Source organism: Myodes glareolus, chromosome 21 (genome assembly GCF_982192425.1).
Source record: "Myodes glareolus chromosome 21, mMyoGla1.1, whole genome shotgun sequence".
Classification (NCBI taxonomy): Eukaryota; Metazoa; Chordata; class Mammalia; order Rodentia; family Cricetidae; genus Myodes; species Myodes glareolus.
Window position 1 is genome coordinate 39,414,765 of NC_142046.1, and position 17,208 is coordinate 39,431,972.

General features: G+C 42.5%; 1 protein-coding gene across 3 annotated transcripts in view; it reads left to right on the top strand.

The window, feature by feature from the left end:
* Positions 1-17,208, top strand: part of Gpd2 (glycerol-3-phosphate dehydrogenase 2) — a 146,977-nt gene that overhangs the window by 112,802 nt on the left and 16,967 nt on the right. For all 3 annotated transcript variants that reach the window (XM_048426342.3, XM_048426341.3, XM_048426343.3), the window contains exons 8-9: positions 235-379; positions 6,451-6,644. In XM_048426342.3, coding sequence (XP_048282299.1) covers positions 235-379; positions 6,451-6,644 — 339 coding nt within the window. The remainder of the gene's footprint in view (positions 1-234; positions 380-6,450; positions 6,645-17,208) is intronic.

Consider the following 17,208-nt stretch of genomic DNA (forward strand, 5'->3'; position numbering starts at 1 on the left):
ACAATGAAAAGGTGGTTTGCTTTTTTTTTCCTTTTTAATTCAGACTTGTTTGGGGTAAATTTACTCAGAAGTGAGCCTTTTGTTTAGCTCCTTCAATAACTGTGCACGTGCATGTCACACAGTGTGGAATGTACTCTTCTTCGCCATCAGTTCAGTTAAGAGATGGACTAATAATCCAGCGCTGGTGAGCAGGGAACAAACGGAGTATGTAATCGATGCCACTTTTCTTCACAGGGCAGGAGTTTGACGTGAGAGCCAAATGTGTTATCAATGCCACCGGACCTTTCACAGACTCCGTGCGCAAAATGGATGACAGCAATGCCGCTGCCATCTGCCAGCCCAGCGCAGGTGTCCACATTGTGATGCCTGGGTACTACAGGTAACAGCATTCAGTGTTGACCCATCACCCGAGAAAGAGGCTCACAACACACTAAATGTCTTCTGCTACACTCTTAGAATTTTTTTTTTGAAGTGTTTGCTGGGGTTTATTTAAATTTTTTTCATTGTGTATATTGGTCTATGGTTCTGTTACATGAGGGACACTTTCTGACAAACATTCATTGTACACTGAGTATGTTCCTCCTATGTCCTCTGGCTTTCTCTCCCCCCACAACTCACCAGTCCCCTTTGTTTCTTCTTTCATGTTGTATATACATACACAATTTTAAGGACCTTTATAAAAATCATAGGAAACACTCTAGAGAAGTCACATGATGTTTGTGCTCCTGAGAGTGGTGGAATTGGTGTGATACGATTCTGTCCAATCACATCTTTCTTCCTGTAAGCAATATGACTTCATCCTTCTTTAGGATGAAAGAAGCTCCACAGTGTGTATTCATCCCCTTTCCTCTGTTGCTGGACACCTAGGTTGGCTTCTTAACTATGGAGAGCAGTGTGACATTGATGTGCAAGCGCCTGTCACATGCTGCCTTGGAGTCTTGATAAATATCCAGGAATTATGTGGTAGACATGTTTTTGTTTTTACCTTTTTATTTATTTATTTATTTGGTTTTCAGAACTTCTATGCTCATTCCCATAGTGACTGGACTAGTTTATACTCCTACAAGGAGAGGACAGGGATCCCCATTCATATTCCTGCCTGCACTCGTGGTTATTTGCTCTCTTAATAATTGTAATTCTTACTGATGATTGATGACAGTGAATTTTTTTTTCATGAATTTATTGGTCATTTGTTTTCATCTTTTGAGAACTTTCTCCATCATTGGCCCAATCAACTTGTTGACTGGCTGGCTTGATTTATTTCAAAACATTTTTTATCACATTCACATATTTGTGTGTGTGCGTGATGTGTGCATGTGCATAGAAGTGTTCATGCACAGACACACACACACATGCTTACATGTGATCATGTGCAGGTGTGAATGCATGCATGCCATGGCATGTGTGTGGAGGTCAGAGGACAATTTGTGTGAGTTAGTTCTCTCCTCTGTGTCTCCAGGTATTTGAACTCAGGTCATCAGGCTTGGCAGTAGACACCTTTGTCTGCCCCTGGTTTATTTATTTTTTGAGCTTTTGTATATTCTAGAAATGAGCACTTTGTCAGATGTATAACTAGCAAGAACTTTCTTCTATTCTGCAGACATTCTTCATATGTGCAATTTTCAATTCCATGAAATCCCATTTGCCATCTGTTGGCATTATTTACTGAGCAACTGGAGTCCTCTTCAGAATGTCTTTGCCTGTGTCTGTATCTTGAAGTATTTTCCTCAATTTTTCTCCAATAGCTTCATGCTTTACATTGAAGTCTTTGACCTATCTGACATTGTTTTGTGGATGTGGATGTCCACTTTCCTCATCTGTGGAAGAGACTGTCTTGTCTCTGGTGTGTATTTTTGGCATTTTTGTCAAAGATCACATGGCTGTATTTGAGTAGGTTTTAATCTGTGTTCTCTATTTTCCATCTCAGTTATCATTATTAATACCATTAATATGTAAGATAGCTGTGAAAAGCTCTGTGAGACTATGCTAAGAATACAGGTCATCTAGTAACTAATAATTCTTCACAAAATGTTTTATATACAAAGTTGTGCATTTTGACATTATCAAGAAAGATTAGAAACTATTTCCATTCCACCTTGGAGATATAAATAGATTATGGCTTACTTACACATTAAAGCTATAACTTCAAATAAGTTTAGTAGGCTAGAAAAGCTCTAATGATACAATCCTCCTTCAAAATACACCTCTAGACATTGTGTAGTAAGATCTAAGACATACATGTGTCTACAGATTTTTTTTGCATAAAGATCAGAGATATGTTGAGCATTAATGTCTAGATCATAGGATTTTGGATGAAAGTGTTCTTTAAATGTTTGAAATATCTGATGAAGTAGCTCTGTGGGAAGCACCTTGTATTGTTTAACCACCCATGTTTCTCTGGCCTACTAGTTTGTTTAAAAGATGAGAACACAGACACAACTTTTATCTTCACTGCTGAGATTTTTTCTACATCTTTCTCCTCCTTCCTTTCTCCTTGCCTCTCTGTTTCTTTTTAAACAGTTTCATCTGTAGCTCAGGCTGGCTTCCAACTCTGGATCCTGCTGCCCCAGCTTCGGAGTGCTGGGATTGCAAGCTTTCTGTTCAGCAGCCATTTGGGGCTTAGGTTTCCTTCTCTGGTGTATCACTCACCCACAGAGGTCTTAGGCTAATCCTGACACTTCAGCCATGGCTTTGGGAGGCAAGTCTTATTTCCTGAACCCTAGTTTATCCATTACTGGAAAAGGAATTGCCATGTTCTTGTACAGTGGTTAGCTAAGGAGCAGAAGTTGTTACTTGCTGTTGTATTTCCTGCATTGGTTACTACCTTCCTTTCAGCATGGGCCCCTCATGAAACTACTGTGAACTTCTGGTCCTGCCTCATCTTAGCACATAACTTGTACAAGGTTTGGCAAGGATCCATTTTGAGACAGTATCTAATCTGTTGTCCTGGATGGCTTTGAATTCCTACAGGCATCTGTTGCCACACTCAGCTTTATCTTGTTTTGTTAGCTGCTGTATCCTTAATGCCTGATTAGTGTAGAAACTTGGTAACTTTAGTAGCCGTAGATGTTTTGAGTTAAGCTGTGTGCACTCTTTCTTTTTGGGTTATTTGCAGAAGTATCTTTATGAAATAGTAAAATTTGATGTAATCCTAACTAATATTCCACATGTGGAATGACCATCAATTCTAAAAGCTGTTACCATGAACTGCTTTTAGGCATGTGTTTGGGGAAAGTAGGGATGGTTATTTTTTTTTTTATTAAGAGATTTATTTTCTTTTATCTGTATTGGCTTTTGCCTGCATGTCTGTCTCTGTACCACACGCATGCTTAGAACTTGTGGAAGGAGTCAAAAAGAAGGTGTTGGATTACCTAGTCTTGGAATTACTGATGGACTAGGAAGCAAACCTGGGTTCCTTGAAAAGCAGTCAGTGCTTTTAACCACTGAGCCCCAGTATTTTAATTTTTATTATTTCAGTTATGTGTGTGTCGGTGTAAAGTGTGTATGTCTACATGAGTGCAGGTGCCTGCAGTGGCCAAAGGAATTGGAACCCCTGGAGGTGGCGCTCCAAGCAGTGAGCCACCCAGTGAAGCTGCTTGGAGTAGAACTCTGGTTCTCAGGGAGAGCAGCCAGTGCTCCTAACCACTGAACCATCTCTCCAGCCCCAGAAAAATAATTTCAGCTTCAGAAAACCCAATATACAGAAATCATTTTTGTAAATTTAATTTTAAAAGCCAGCCTGGAATTTTCCTCAGAACCGTGCTTTCTTCCTACAGCAACACTAGCACTCCAATTGACTGCAGTGTGCGAATGCAATCACCTCTTCCTTCTAGCCTGCTTTTTACTACTGACAAGAGGTCAATTTTTTTCTGTAATGTGTGTACATACTGTTAGCTCTAACACTGATTGCTAAGTGGTTAACAATAAATTGATTTCAGTTTAACTAAGGGTTCTTCAGGAAAGCAATGGTCTGCATGAGAAAAATGTTCATTACCTTTAATCCTAGACACACACATAAATTAGCAAGCTTCCCCTGCCGATGCCACATGAATCATACAGATTGAAAAGAGCCAAGCGCGCCTCTCACTTTATACTGATTGTCACCAGAGCTGACTCTTTAGGGTGACCTTGCAGAACTAATCCTTCATAAGAAAACAAACTTTCCCTCCAGGGACACTATGAATTAGGTAATTTAGAACTGATGAAAGATACTTCCAAGTGGATTCTTAAAATTTTATACCGTTTGTTAGTAGTTCTGTCTTCCCTCTGTGCTTGTTAATTTTATACTTGACACATATGTCTTCACTTAAGCAGCTGATTCTCTGCAGGTTCCAGGCACATGTGGCCTGGTAACTGTCACCTTCACCCTTTAAATGGCTTTTATTGCAGTGGAAGTTTCCGAGGGTCTCTGAGGTTGTGCTTTTCTGACTTTGTTTCCTGCCTAGCTGGCTCACTATTAGAATCTTGTTCTTACGTTCTTCATTTACATTATTTGAAGCCTGTCAGGAGGTGTCCACTCTGTGAGACGACTGTATATAAATTATGCCAACATGAAATGTCTCTTAAATTTCTTAAATGTTTTGTTTCAACACAAAACCATATCTCAAGCCGAATCTTGGAATTTGAAGTTAATCTGCAACCTAAGGTGACCGGTGGTTGAATCTAAGGGGGCATCAATTTGGAGCTGCCTCTCCCCGCCCAAGTTTTTATAAGACGTGAGATTGACCAGGAATTGTGGTTTCAAAGGCAAATAAGATTTAGTCCCCTTTATAGCTGAAAAAAATATTGGGCACTGTTTTTCAGGCTGTCCCCTCTGGGACCCCGGATGGTGGTGGGAGCCCTAGGGAAAGGGAAGACATTGAATGAGTGGTGTTTCCTTTGGCTCTTTGAATGTAAAAGGCAGCGCTATGCAGGGCTGGCAGCCTTGCAGAGAAAGACTGGTCTTCATAGTTTCCATAGAGAAGAAGCACTAACGAAGTTGATCAATGATTTCTGTTTTATGTAAAATATTTTTGGTTTACTATTATAATGTTATTAGCCTCTCATCTTCTTACCCATTTGAATAAAGTTTTGAAATGTTTTAAGGCTATAATAAACATAATAAGCCGACTGCATTCTCTTTAAATACATTTGTGTGAGAGAGACTTCTTGAAAATCGCTTAAAACAAAAGTGGTTGTTTCCTGCCTAAGGAATTTCTCTGTAGAATATGCCTTTAACACTGACTGGGAGAATTCAGTCAAATGTGACCGCTGTGTACAGATTTCTAATACTCAATTTGAATATGCCACTTTTTCAGCTCCTTCCCACTTCTTTAACAACTTCACTCTTTCTTAAAAATGTCCAATTCAAGCAATAACTTTTAGTTAACAATCCAAAGATTTTATTTTTTCCATTTAATTTATTTATTTTATGGGGTTGGATATTTTGCCTGCATATGCGTCTGTGTACCTTGAGCTGGTGCCAAGGGAAATCAGAAGAGGACATCCTTTCCCCTGGAACTGGAGTTATGTAAAGCTACGAGCTGCCACATAGGTGCTGGGAATTGAACTCTGATCATCTAGAAGAGGAGCTAGTGCTCTTAATTGCGGAGCCATCTCTCCAGCCCCGTCTACAAGTTTTATTGATGCTTGTTTACAGTCGCCCATTCTTTCAAGTGTATTTGTGATTTTGCTTTATGCTTAAGTAAAAATTCTTGGCTGAGTTTTAGAAAGCTTCTTGCATCTTTGCGAGGGACTTGTGTTTTACTTTAATTATTGACAAAATACATTAGTGTTCTCTGTTTGGAAGATTCTCCTTGCTAACCTATTCCTCTCCATTTGGCCCATTCAATAACATTACTGTTTAACAAATTGCAAAACTCAAACAAACAAAAAAACCCAACCTCTTTTCTTCTCCATGCTTTTGTTGACAGTCCTGTCACTTTGAAATAAGGTGAGAAGTCTCATATTTGACAAAGTGGCATGAGTTCATTTAAGCATCAAGGAACAAAGGAGTTACTTTGTGATTCCATTTCAGTTTCTCAAAAGTTTGGCTTTACTTTCTCACATACTCCTCAGGTTTTCTACTGTGGGTTGTACAAAATGTCAAATGTCCCAGGAAAATACTTTTCATAGACTCCAAGAAAGGTTGAAGAGTCATCGTTAATTGGCCATAATAAAAGAAATTATAGGCGTTTATTCCACTGACATTATCTAATGTGAATGGTCCCAAGTATGAAAACCAAAACAACTGAAAGATAATTAATTAGCTTTCCACTGTTATATGGGGAGGGTTGCAAGATACTATTATCACATTTGTTCAGGTCCTTATTTTTTTTTTCCACTTTGTAAAAATTTTAGGAATTTCTATCGATTAGAATGAAATAATAAATAATAGTTCACTTCTTTCTTATATTACTTATTTGAACATTAATGTCAAACAGAAAAGAAATGCGTTTCTTTTTACTCCAGCCCCGAGAGCATGGGACTTCTTGACCCGGCGACCAGTGACGGGAGAGTTATCTTTTTCTTGCCCTGGGAGAAGATGACTATTGCTGGCACTACTGATTCACCAACAGACATCACTAGCCATCCCATTCCTTCGGAAGAAGACATCAACTTCATCTTGAATGAAGTGCGGAACTACCTAAGTTGTGATGTTGAAGGTAACATAAATGTTCCTGCAATGTTTCTTCCATCTTTGGTATTTCCCAGACTTTTCCAGCCTTCAACTTGAAACATTACCATACCTTGCATACTATAATGCTTAACCTAACCTTCCCTTCCCTTCCCTTCCCTAACCTTCCCTTCCCTTCTTCCCCTTCCCCTTCCCTTTCCCCTTCCCCTCCCCCTCCCCCTTCCCTTCCCTTCCCTTCTTCCCTTTCCCTTCCCTTCCCTTCCCTTCTTTTCTTCCGCTCTCCTCCTCTTCTCCCCCTCTTCTCCGTCAATTGCTAACTAACAAAATGCTCTACAGCCTTGCCTATAGCCCCCCTTTGTGGAGGCATTTTCTCATTTGAGGTTCTCTCCTCTCAGATGACTCTTGCTTGTGTCAAGTTGACATAAAACTAGCTAGCATCCCTAGAACACCATGCATCTCTCTTCCCATTTTATCTCTGGCTTTTGCCCAGTTTTATACCTGTGCCTCTCCCTACTCCCAGACAGAGTATTATTGGTAGCCCAGGCATGTTTTGAACTCTTAACAATCCTCCTGTCCCAGTTTCTCTAGTGAAATTATAGGAGTATGCCATCCTGTCTGGTTCAACTGTGCTTAAACAGTTGGAAGTGGCCCTTAAATGGCCTCTTTGTTTTCATCTAAATCTTCCCTTTCCATGTATTCTGTGGTCTAATTGGTTCTATTATCTATCCTTGCCAATTGAGGCCATATACGTTTAAGCCCTTGTCCCTTTGTTTTAGTAATGACTTCTTCTGAACTGTCCTTCGTACCATCACCACATCTCATCTTGGCATAAATATTTATACTTCAGAAGTCAGCTGTCTCTCAGGGGCAGCGGTCATCCTGCTAGCATATCATGACTGTATGTTCCAGTGCTAGTCCAAGATGTGTTCTTGGAGCTCCCCCATGGGAAGGGAGTCTTCATCTACAAAGCTTGTTAGCTAATTGACATTTTTCTACTCGTGATTGTTTTGAGCTAGTGAGCTATTGGCGGTTTCAGGGATTTTATTTTACAATTTAATAAATAATCCTCTTGAATTGAAGACATTGCAAGAATGGCAGATTTCCTGACTGGTTTGTAGGTTTCTGTAATGATCAGTAGTTGCTTGCATTAAGCAATTGTCAAATCAGCAAGACCATGTTGTATGTATCCTCATTTCCAGACTATTGGTGCACTGTGTATACCTTTCCCTCAAACCCTCCCTTTTGGTATCACAAGGGCCAAGCTAGCCAGGTTCACTTCAGTAGCTGAAGTGGCAATTGTCCCGCGCTACCGTCTCGCCAGCAAGAACCACGCGGTACACATAGGATCCTTCTGCAGAAAAGCTTTATGTCTCTTGGGAGCTAGAGCATAAGCCACATGGCGGAGACCCAGATAAGATGGAACCCATCCCTTATAAAGGAAACAGACCCTGCTCTGGACGTGTCTTTCCTGGATTGGTCAACTGCTCCCAGTCCCAGGTGAAACCTTGGGAGTAGTGGAAAAATACCAACACGTGTGAGCTTTCTAGCTCACCTGGCGGTGCAGCGCCATCTATGGTGGAGAGTGTGGTTGCGGCCTTCTACATCTCCCCCTAATTTTACTTCTTTGCAGAAAGGCAACTCCCTAGGAAGGTAAAGATAGAGGTCGCACTTCCCAAAATGAAAACATTAAAATGGGCTTACACGGAATCTGTCCCTAGGCTCATGACACCTGGAACCTATCCGGCCTGCCCTCTGCCATTTTTCTGGGAAAGGGAATATACAGCAGGAAACCCTTAAGCAGAGCGACTTATCTCTCAGAGAGGGCCATTCTCTGTGCGATGCTCTTCAGCTCGACAACCTTCAGGGCTAGCTAAGCCAAACACTCCACCCTGTGCAATGGACCACAGTCCTAGGGGTGCAGGAGCTGGTTGGCTTAAACCTTACTGCTTTAACATAGATAACCACACATCAGTAGAGGCCCCCTGTTCCAGGGCAGCCAGCGCTGTGCAAAAACCACTTTATCCCTATGGCTTTGGGATTTGAGTCAGCAGACCATCCAGAGGAGAAACACTATTCCATAGCAGGACCGTTCCAAAACACTTCCACCCCCACCCATTCCTTGAAGTAGGAGATGAAGGACACAACCCAGGACTGGAATTCTTCAGCCAGGCTTATGTCCACTCGCGTGGAGTTGATTGTCATGATGGACCATCTCAAGGAGGACAGCAAATCATCAAAATTCTCCTGCAAGATACAAAGACAATTCTCGGGACAAGTTAGCCACTTTTATAAAGTTCTCATATGGTACACTGGTCACACATAAGGCTGGAGTTTTCCATTCACAGCCCAATTGGGCAAGCTGCCATAAGCTATCCACCTGTTTTTTATTCTACCTCTAATAGATGTATCTATGGTAGCCTGTTGATCCAGGGCTGTAGCCACTGTGGTCGATAACTGATTGAGGGTCTTTGTTTTTTACGATATAGGCCGTGCTGTCCCAGTGGCGCCTAGGAAAAACCCAGGCCCTGTTTGTTGATATTAGGTTTAAGATTTATTGGCTCCCGTATTCCTTGCTGGTACAGTGGCCTCGGGTTCCAGAGCCCGCCCGCCATCCAAGGGCTGTGTGCGGCTGCACGGCTCCGCGTGTCCCAGGCCAGGAAGTGGTGGCTCCACCCCAGGCGCCCCTGCCTTCCTTGCGGGGCTAGGCTAGTTCTCTGAGGCTGTGTTGGTGGCGGAGTGTGGCGGGAGCCGACACTCAGACCGAGGCAGCACAGGCGGCAACATCTCAAGGTCCGCGCCAGAGCCGCTGCGGCTCAAGGGGCCGATGGGAGAAGCGGCGACCAGGGCCGCTTCCCTACTAGCAAACTCTCAACACCTGTGCCACAGCAAAAGCGGCTATAAACTCTCACAGATCCAGCCAACGACCAAATCATGCATTAGATAGGGTCAATCCCATGCCCTGCATCACGTCTCTTCCCTATAAGTTGACCGGCAGGGGGAGGACATATGGTGTAAAATATCCTGACTGCCCTTCATCTGTTTCCCAGGTTAATCTGGTGGAGCTAATGGTGGGGTTTGCACTGTAGCCCAAGCCCTGTAGGGCATGAGACGACTCAGTAACTGGCCAGGACTGTGGCCACCAGCGCGATGAGATAATACTTTTGTCCGCGCCGGTGTCCAAAATGCCTTCGAAGCATTTACCATTGACCCAAAGGGGCAGTTTGGGTCGATCTTGAAGGCTAACAACCAAGTAGGCTGAATCCTGTCCTGTTGACCCCATTAATCTATTCTCCGGCCTCTGGTGGATGTCTGCTGGGAGAAACAGTAACTGAGCTATCCTGTCTCCTTTACTGATGGAAAAAACTCCACTAGGGCAAGAGCATAGGGCTTGTATCTCAGCAGTGTGCTGACTATCAACAAGACCTGGGTAGACGATTAATCCCTGTAGGGTAAGCGAGCCACGTCCTAAAAGCAGGCCCACGCTTCCAGGGGGTAGGGGCTCAGGCAGCTGCACAGGGACGGGCTGTACCCCCATTTGAGGCATTAATAAGAAGTCGGTGGAGGCACACAAGTCCACTCTTGTTCTGCCTCCGAGGGTCCCTCGGTCGTTGCCCTGACGAACTTGTTCCCATATTTTTGGGGGCCCTGGGACCGAGGGCCCGCCATCCCGTTTTTTGGATCATCAATCTGTGGGTTTCCTAATGGTGGGAGGATTTTACCATGGGCGTCCCTAACGGAGCGGCAGAGCTCTGCCCTATGATAACCTTTACCACAGCGTGAGCAAAGCATAGGGGGCGCTCTCTCCTTTTCTGATGACCTACAGTCCCTTTTTAAGTGTCCTGGCTTCCCGCATTTAAAGCAAACTCTTCTGTCTGGCCCTTTAAAAGGGCGTTTTTGTGACTGCATGATGGCTGCAGCCAAACCTGCATTCGTCAAGGGTCCTCCTAGTTCTCTACAGACCCTGAGCCAGTCCTGTAGCCCTTTATTTTTCCTAGGTGCTTTCCTGATACCAGAAAGCTTTTGGCCTTGTGGGCCAATGTTCTCCCCCATTTTTATTTCCTTAGAATTCCTGGAGGGTCCTTTTTCCTTAATTTTTTTTCTCATGCGCGCGTGTAACCTCCCACTGCATTCAGTTTCTGATATTCTGTCCTGAATTTCCTCCGCCTTTGCAACAACCGCTTGGCAAGATTCATCTTTTAAGCAATTTCTGACGGAAAATAAGAGAATTGCTAAGATAAGCATCAAGGCCTGTATGAAACCTTCCCAATGCGGAGACAAGTCAAGCTCAAAACCGAAAAATCCAGGAACAGACATTACCTCTCTGAATATGCAGACCCTGCAGTTCTGAATCCTTCCTGAATCCAAGGTGAATCCAAGAGATCCCCGTTGGTGCGGTGGTCAGGATTCCTCGGCGTCCCGAGGGCTTCGGCACCAGTTGTCCCGGGTTTCAGCACCAGATGTCCCGCGCTACCGTCTCGCCAGCAAGAACCACGCGGTACACATAGGATCCTTCTGCAGAAAAGCTTTATGTCTCTTGGGAGCTAGAGCATAAGCCACATGGCGGAGACCCAGATAAGATGGAACCCATCCCTTATAAAGGAAACAGACCCTGCTCTGGACGTGTCTTTCCTGGATTGGTCAACTGCTCCCAGTCCCAGGTGAAACCTTGGGAGTAGTGGAAAAATACCAACACGTGTGAGCTTTCTAGCTCACCTGGCGGTGCAGCGCCATCTATGGTGGAGAGTGTGGTTGCAGCCTTCTACAGGCAATGACACCCCAAGGTATATATAGTAGACATGAGTGAATCTTTTTCACACATAGTTTTTGTAAGGAACAGGTATCTCTCAGCTCAGGATGCAGTCCCATAGGCCATCTTGAATTATAAGCTCAGTGACCAATAAACCTTTCATACGTAGGTTGTTTTCTTGGATGTCTTTGCCGGCAAAGCAGATTTTAATGACCATCTTCTCCCATGGTTTTTCTTTTGAGGGGGCATAGCTTGTTTGATTTCTTCCCAGGACATGGGCAGAAGGATCTCTCACCTTCTCCTTTTGCTTCTGCTGAACCATGCTGGGAAGGGCACACTGCTTGTGGTAGAGCTAAGCCTTCAGAACTAACGCTACTTGGGGACTTCCTTGATTGTTCATGAGTCTTTCCATTTTTCTTCTCTTTCTTTTTTCCCCTCTCATGGTAATCTAAGTGACCTCCATAGTATCCACTATGCAGTTCAATGTCCTCATTCTGTGGTAGTGATAACCACATAGTCATTGGCTGCAGCCTCTAGGCTGCAAAGAAGCTCTCAATGTTTGAGGTCTCAGAGACCCATGCACTGATTTGCTGCACCTCAGACGGGAAGCTCAGGATTTGATAGTGACATTACTTTTGCCATCTTTCTATGATCAAGAAGATGGTTTAGCAGTTTAGAAGAACAATCAGTCTTCTTCTATTTATATGAGTAGTTTTATAATGTTGGGCTTCAGAGGAGGAAATATAGACTCTATTTTTGTCTGGATGCAGCTCACTAGCATTTATGAAGCCTTCTTCTCTGTAGGACTGTTCCATTGTGTGATCATGTATTTTCAAACACATCAGAGCGCTTTAGAGAAGGGTTCAGATTGCCGTTTTAGTTTGTTTTCTCTGTATTGTATATTATTAGTTTCTTCTAATGTAAAGTAATATACATATAATTCTACTCTGAATAGAATCTCTTTGGGTAGTTGCAGCCATAGTAAGACACTTTTATTTATTAAATAAATAAATATTTTCACAACATATTACCTGGAAACAGCCATGCTTTCTTTAGCATCTCTTTTATGTATCTTAAACTTCCTTGTAATTTAAACTTGATACTTTGCTTGTCCATTGTAGATCTGGATGGTGCTTAGATGTCTGGCCGTGATTGTATTTCAATATAATAGTGATATTCTTTGTTGTATATAAATTTTGTCAAGAACAGGGTTACAGATGTGCTCTAAGATGGTGAGAACAAAGTGTAGAATGAATTCAAGAATAGAGACAAGAGGATGCACACTTTCTTGAACCTTCCCGTGTAAATGCAGTAAGGCCAGGAAGCTTGACTGCTGGCTGTGCTGCCAGACTGGATGTGCTGGAGGCAGCAATGGCTCCTGGAAAGGTATTATATCAGGATGACTGTGAAAATATGCCCCAGATAGGAGCTTTGACATCTGACAGAAGCGCTGGCATTTTTACTCTGCCTATCAGTAGAGAGAAGATTTGACTATTCCTGCTTGGTCTCTAGAGTCCCCTTCAAATCCCTTATCCTGTGGTGATCGGGGAAGTGGAGAAACAAAGACTCCTTTCTTAATTCTAATGTTTACAAAAGTGACTGAATACAACTGAGCAGGCTTTTCTCTTGGTGGCGTGGGCACCATCTTGATGAGACTGTGTCCATTAGGTTTAGTTTCCAGGAGGTGGCAGCTCTGTCAGCTGTATGCATCTTTCCTCTTAAATTTGTACTTTAAAATTTTAATTAGGAGTAGCTCTACACGGCTTCTTTGCTTTCTCGTTTTTAGTTGACTGGACTCCCCTATTTGAGACGTCACGCTTAGACTTGGTAAAGGAGAACAGTTAGCAGAAGCTCACTGTAACTTACAGTAAAGACTTTCATAGTTGTGGACTTTCTTTAGGTGTTTTGGTGGAGTCCTGTGTACTCTTATGTACTAATAAAATGTGGAAAAAGCAAGCGTTGCCACTCTCCAGTTACTTTTTGAAATATTCACCCCTTTGTCCCTTTGTGCTGTATTTCCCAGCTGTTTTGTCGCTGAGGGCCATACCGTGTGTGTTAGACCACTTGCTAGGCAACCATGTTGTCAGTCTTTCCTTTTGCTTCTAAGAGAGAAGTAATTCCTGCATTAGTTGAAGCTGAGCGATAGGGACTTTTTTCTCCCTCATAGCTTGTTGCTGTTGGGGCATGATGAATCTTAAGTAAATCTTGCTCTGATATGACCACCTAACTATTGTACAGTACTTTGGTTAGTGGTTCTGTATTATATGGTATGATATGGGGTCCAGTACAGAGAGGATTAAGTTTCTCTGTTCATTTCAAGGAAGCTGTCGGATACCTTTATGATGATGTGTGCCTGTATATAGTGTGTGCCTGTATATGGTGTGTGCCTGTATATGGTGTGTGTCTGTGTGTGTGTGTATGTAAGACAAGTATGGAGGGTAGAAGACCACTTGGTTAAGTTTGTTCTCTCTCCCTCCCTTTATGTGGGTTGTAGGAACCGAACTCAGATTCCCCGGCTTGCTCAGCAATTTGTCTTTGCCCTCTGACCCATCTTACTAGCTCAGAGCTGCAGTTTTAAGATGTTTTACATTCATCGAGGTTGATATAATCATATGAAAAGGTCTTATTAAATGAGTAAGTAAGTTCTGATGCTCCTCAAGTGGTTCTAACCTTAAGGGAGAGAGGGAGAAGAAAAGTGTCAAATTCTATCATCACTCCATGGTGATCACAGCCACTGCTGCGCTTCTGCAGGATGCCTGGGAATGTTTCTGCAGAGCATTTCGCCTGTTGGGAATAAGTCCATGTCTTTCTTTATAGTTTAGAAAGCTTTCCATTCACAGACTGAAATTTCTAGATTGCTTGTTTGTTCTTTGTTGAAATGGGTAATTGATAGTTCTGCTGTGCTTGTTGAGTTAGGAAGAAAAATGATCTTTTGAGAAATGTATCATTAAGTTACTGTGCAGAGGTTAATCAGAGGGATGCCACGGTGGGTGCCGAGCTACAACCGCGATGGACTGAGAGACAGAAGACGTGGTGGGCGCTTCCTCCAGGCACACAGCGTTTGGGGTGCTTCTCGAGGCAGCCTCTGCACTTGCACACGGGCTTGCACATGTGCAATTAGTTGTGTTTATAGATGGCCTGTTATTCAATTAACAGCCGAGCTGGCCATATCAACTCACTGCAGACCTGCCTTTTTCCTGCCAGAGATTGTACTAGGGTTATCAACTTACACAGGCTTGGCTGTCTTCCAGCTGTTTAATTAGAGTGTCACGCGCCTTGCTTTTTCTAGTTTCATTAGTTTATAAATGTAATATGGTATCTTATTTCTGTGATTAACACTTCATTCCAGCAGGTTAAACACGCTGGTGGAGAAGTATTGATTTCTGACACTGTTTCCCTGTATTCACTGAGATGTTTTCATATCGTTCTCGCGGATTTCTCTTTTTTTTTTTCTTCTCTTGATAGTGGCAAGTATGAGAAGGAACACCCTGAAACACACACCAAATACCTAATGCCAAGCAGAATCACAGTTTAGTCTTTATTGTCACTTCCTGTGGCCTTCATTTTCTATTAATTTTAAAACAGACAAGTATCTTGCCCAGGATATGAGAGGAAAAGTATTAGTTACAATCTGAAGCAATCACATTGAGTTTTTCTTCCCCAGGAGCTGTGATAAGTTCTGTTCACCTTTTCTAGTTCTACTTTATTTTTCAGATTGTAGCGAAAACTGAACCAGGTGGTTTATTGAAGATGTAATAGAAAGGAATTTGACAGGGCCTCACATAGACCAAGCTGATTTCCAACTCAGAAACCTGCCTACTTCTGTAGAACTGTCCTGCTCATCAGAGTCTAGAACATTTGAATATTGTCGAGAACGAGATGCTCAGTTTAATGGAGTCACTGAATTGAGGGAGGTGGTTACAACTCACTATCTTATAAAGCAGGAATTCAGACAGGAGAAGGCAGAAGAAGTGTGGTTAATTTAGTGCTTGAGCGATGCCTTAGGTGGATGTTAACTGTACCACCTCCACGTATTCCTCGCCCTTCCACAGCGCTACTTCCCTCCTGGTTACAGCATGACTGAGAAGCTTAGGGAAAACGAGAAGACCTAATGGTGACTTGTTATCCCGACGGCCCATTTCCCTTAGACTCTCCTTCGTGAGCGAACTTTGTTTGGGTTTGTTTTACACTTGTGCCAGGTTTACATGTTGGTTAAATAGATCAAGTCTGTCAGCTTAGTTAGTTGCCATTTCTTTTCCTTGAAAGTTAGAGTTAATGTTTCTATGTTGAGTTATTCTGTACTCCCTGGATAGAGCGTTCAGCTGCACCCATGTGCTTAGCCAGTATTTGCTGAGTATGAGTAATAGTGGCTACAGACTACAAACTTTTTGAGCAAATAACATTTTGAGTAAAATCCAGAAAAATTATTATGTCAAGTCTTGGAGTGGGTGGGCAGATATTGGGGTAGGTAGGTGAGTAGCTAGATGTTAGGTAGATGGATGTTAGATAGGTAGATGACTTGAACGTAAGCTCTGGCTTAGTAATGTGAAAATCCTGTAGGCCATATAGAATACTTCATGTTTTAAGTAGAATTTTATTATCCTTAAAATGTACCTTTCTAAATAATTTAATTCCAATGTCCATCTGATAAATTTTCTTTTTTGTTTTATTTTTAATCTATATTACCTACTTTTTTTTTTCTACTTCGATTGTATTTTTGAGAATTTTATACATGAGTATAATAGGTGCCTTCTTCTACCCCGTTTCCTCTTGGACTCCTATGTACCTCACCTACTCCCTCTCTAAATGACGACATCTTCGTAATAAAAATTTCAAACTAAAAAATCGAATGCTAAGATACCAACGTTAAGAACTTTCCTAGTCGTCAACTTTTTCTCCTCCCCGTTTTCCTGTAGTTTTGGAACCTTTCCTGGAATTAGCTCTTGTAGACCAGGCTGGCCTTGAGCTCACAGAGATCCACCTGCTGTCTCCCTGATGATGAGTTAGGACTAGTCCAGGAGTAAGGGTGGAGGTGAGATTAATTTGTTCACTGTTTTACTCCACGTTCCTTCATGAGTGAATTTCTTGAGTACCTCATGTTCCTCTCTTTTAGACAGTATAACCTTGGATGTGTTTTTTTTTTATTTTTCCATTAGAATGGAAAATGTGAAATCTTGACCAGATAGCTGCTTTGCATATGCTTCACATTTTTTTTTTTCTGGAAACTCTTAATTTTCCTGAAAATACTTCAGAAATCAGTCGTGGAGCTTCAAGAGTTTAAACCAAATTCCCATTCAGAGTGGCTACCAAGGAAATTTTATAGTCATGGGTGGGACTGTGCACTGGCCCTAGTAACACTGTAGAGAGGGACTGTGCACTGACCACAGTGACTGGAGGGAGGGGCTGTGCACTGGCCCTAGTGACACTGGAGGGAGGGACTGTGCACTGACCACAGTGACTGGAGGGAGTGATTGTGCACTGACCACAGTGAATTGGAGATGGGTTGGTTGTTTTATTTCTGACTCTGAGGGCTGTGTAAATTCTAATGGAAAGCATAGTAATTTCTTAGGTATTTTATAAGGATTAAAGCACTCTACACTGTTTATGTTGAAAAATTTTAAGACTTGTAGAACTCTGTGAAGCTGGGTTACCCCTAGGTCACAGGAATCTCAGCATCATTTGAGAAAATGATCTCATCACCTATTTGAGAGAATGCATGACTCACAGAGACTGGAGTGATAATCACGGAGTCTCCATAGGATTCACCTAGGCTGTCTACATAGGGTTGAATAGCTTGGTGTTCTTGTGGGACTCCTGCCAGTGGGGGTGGGGACAGTCTCGGTCG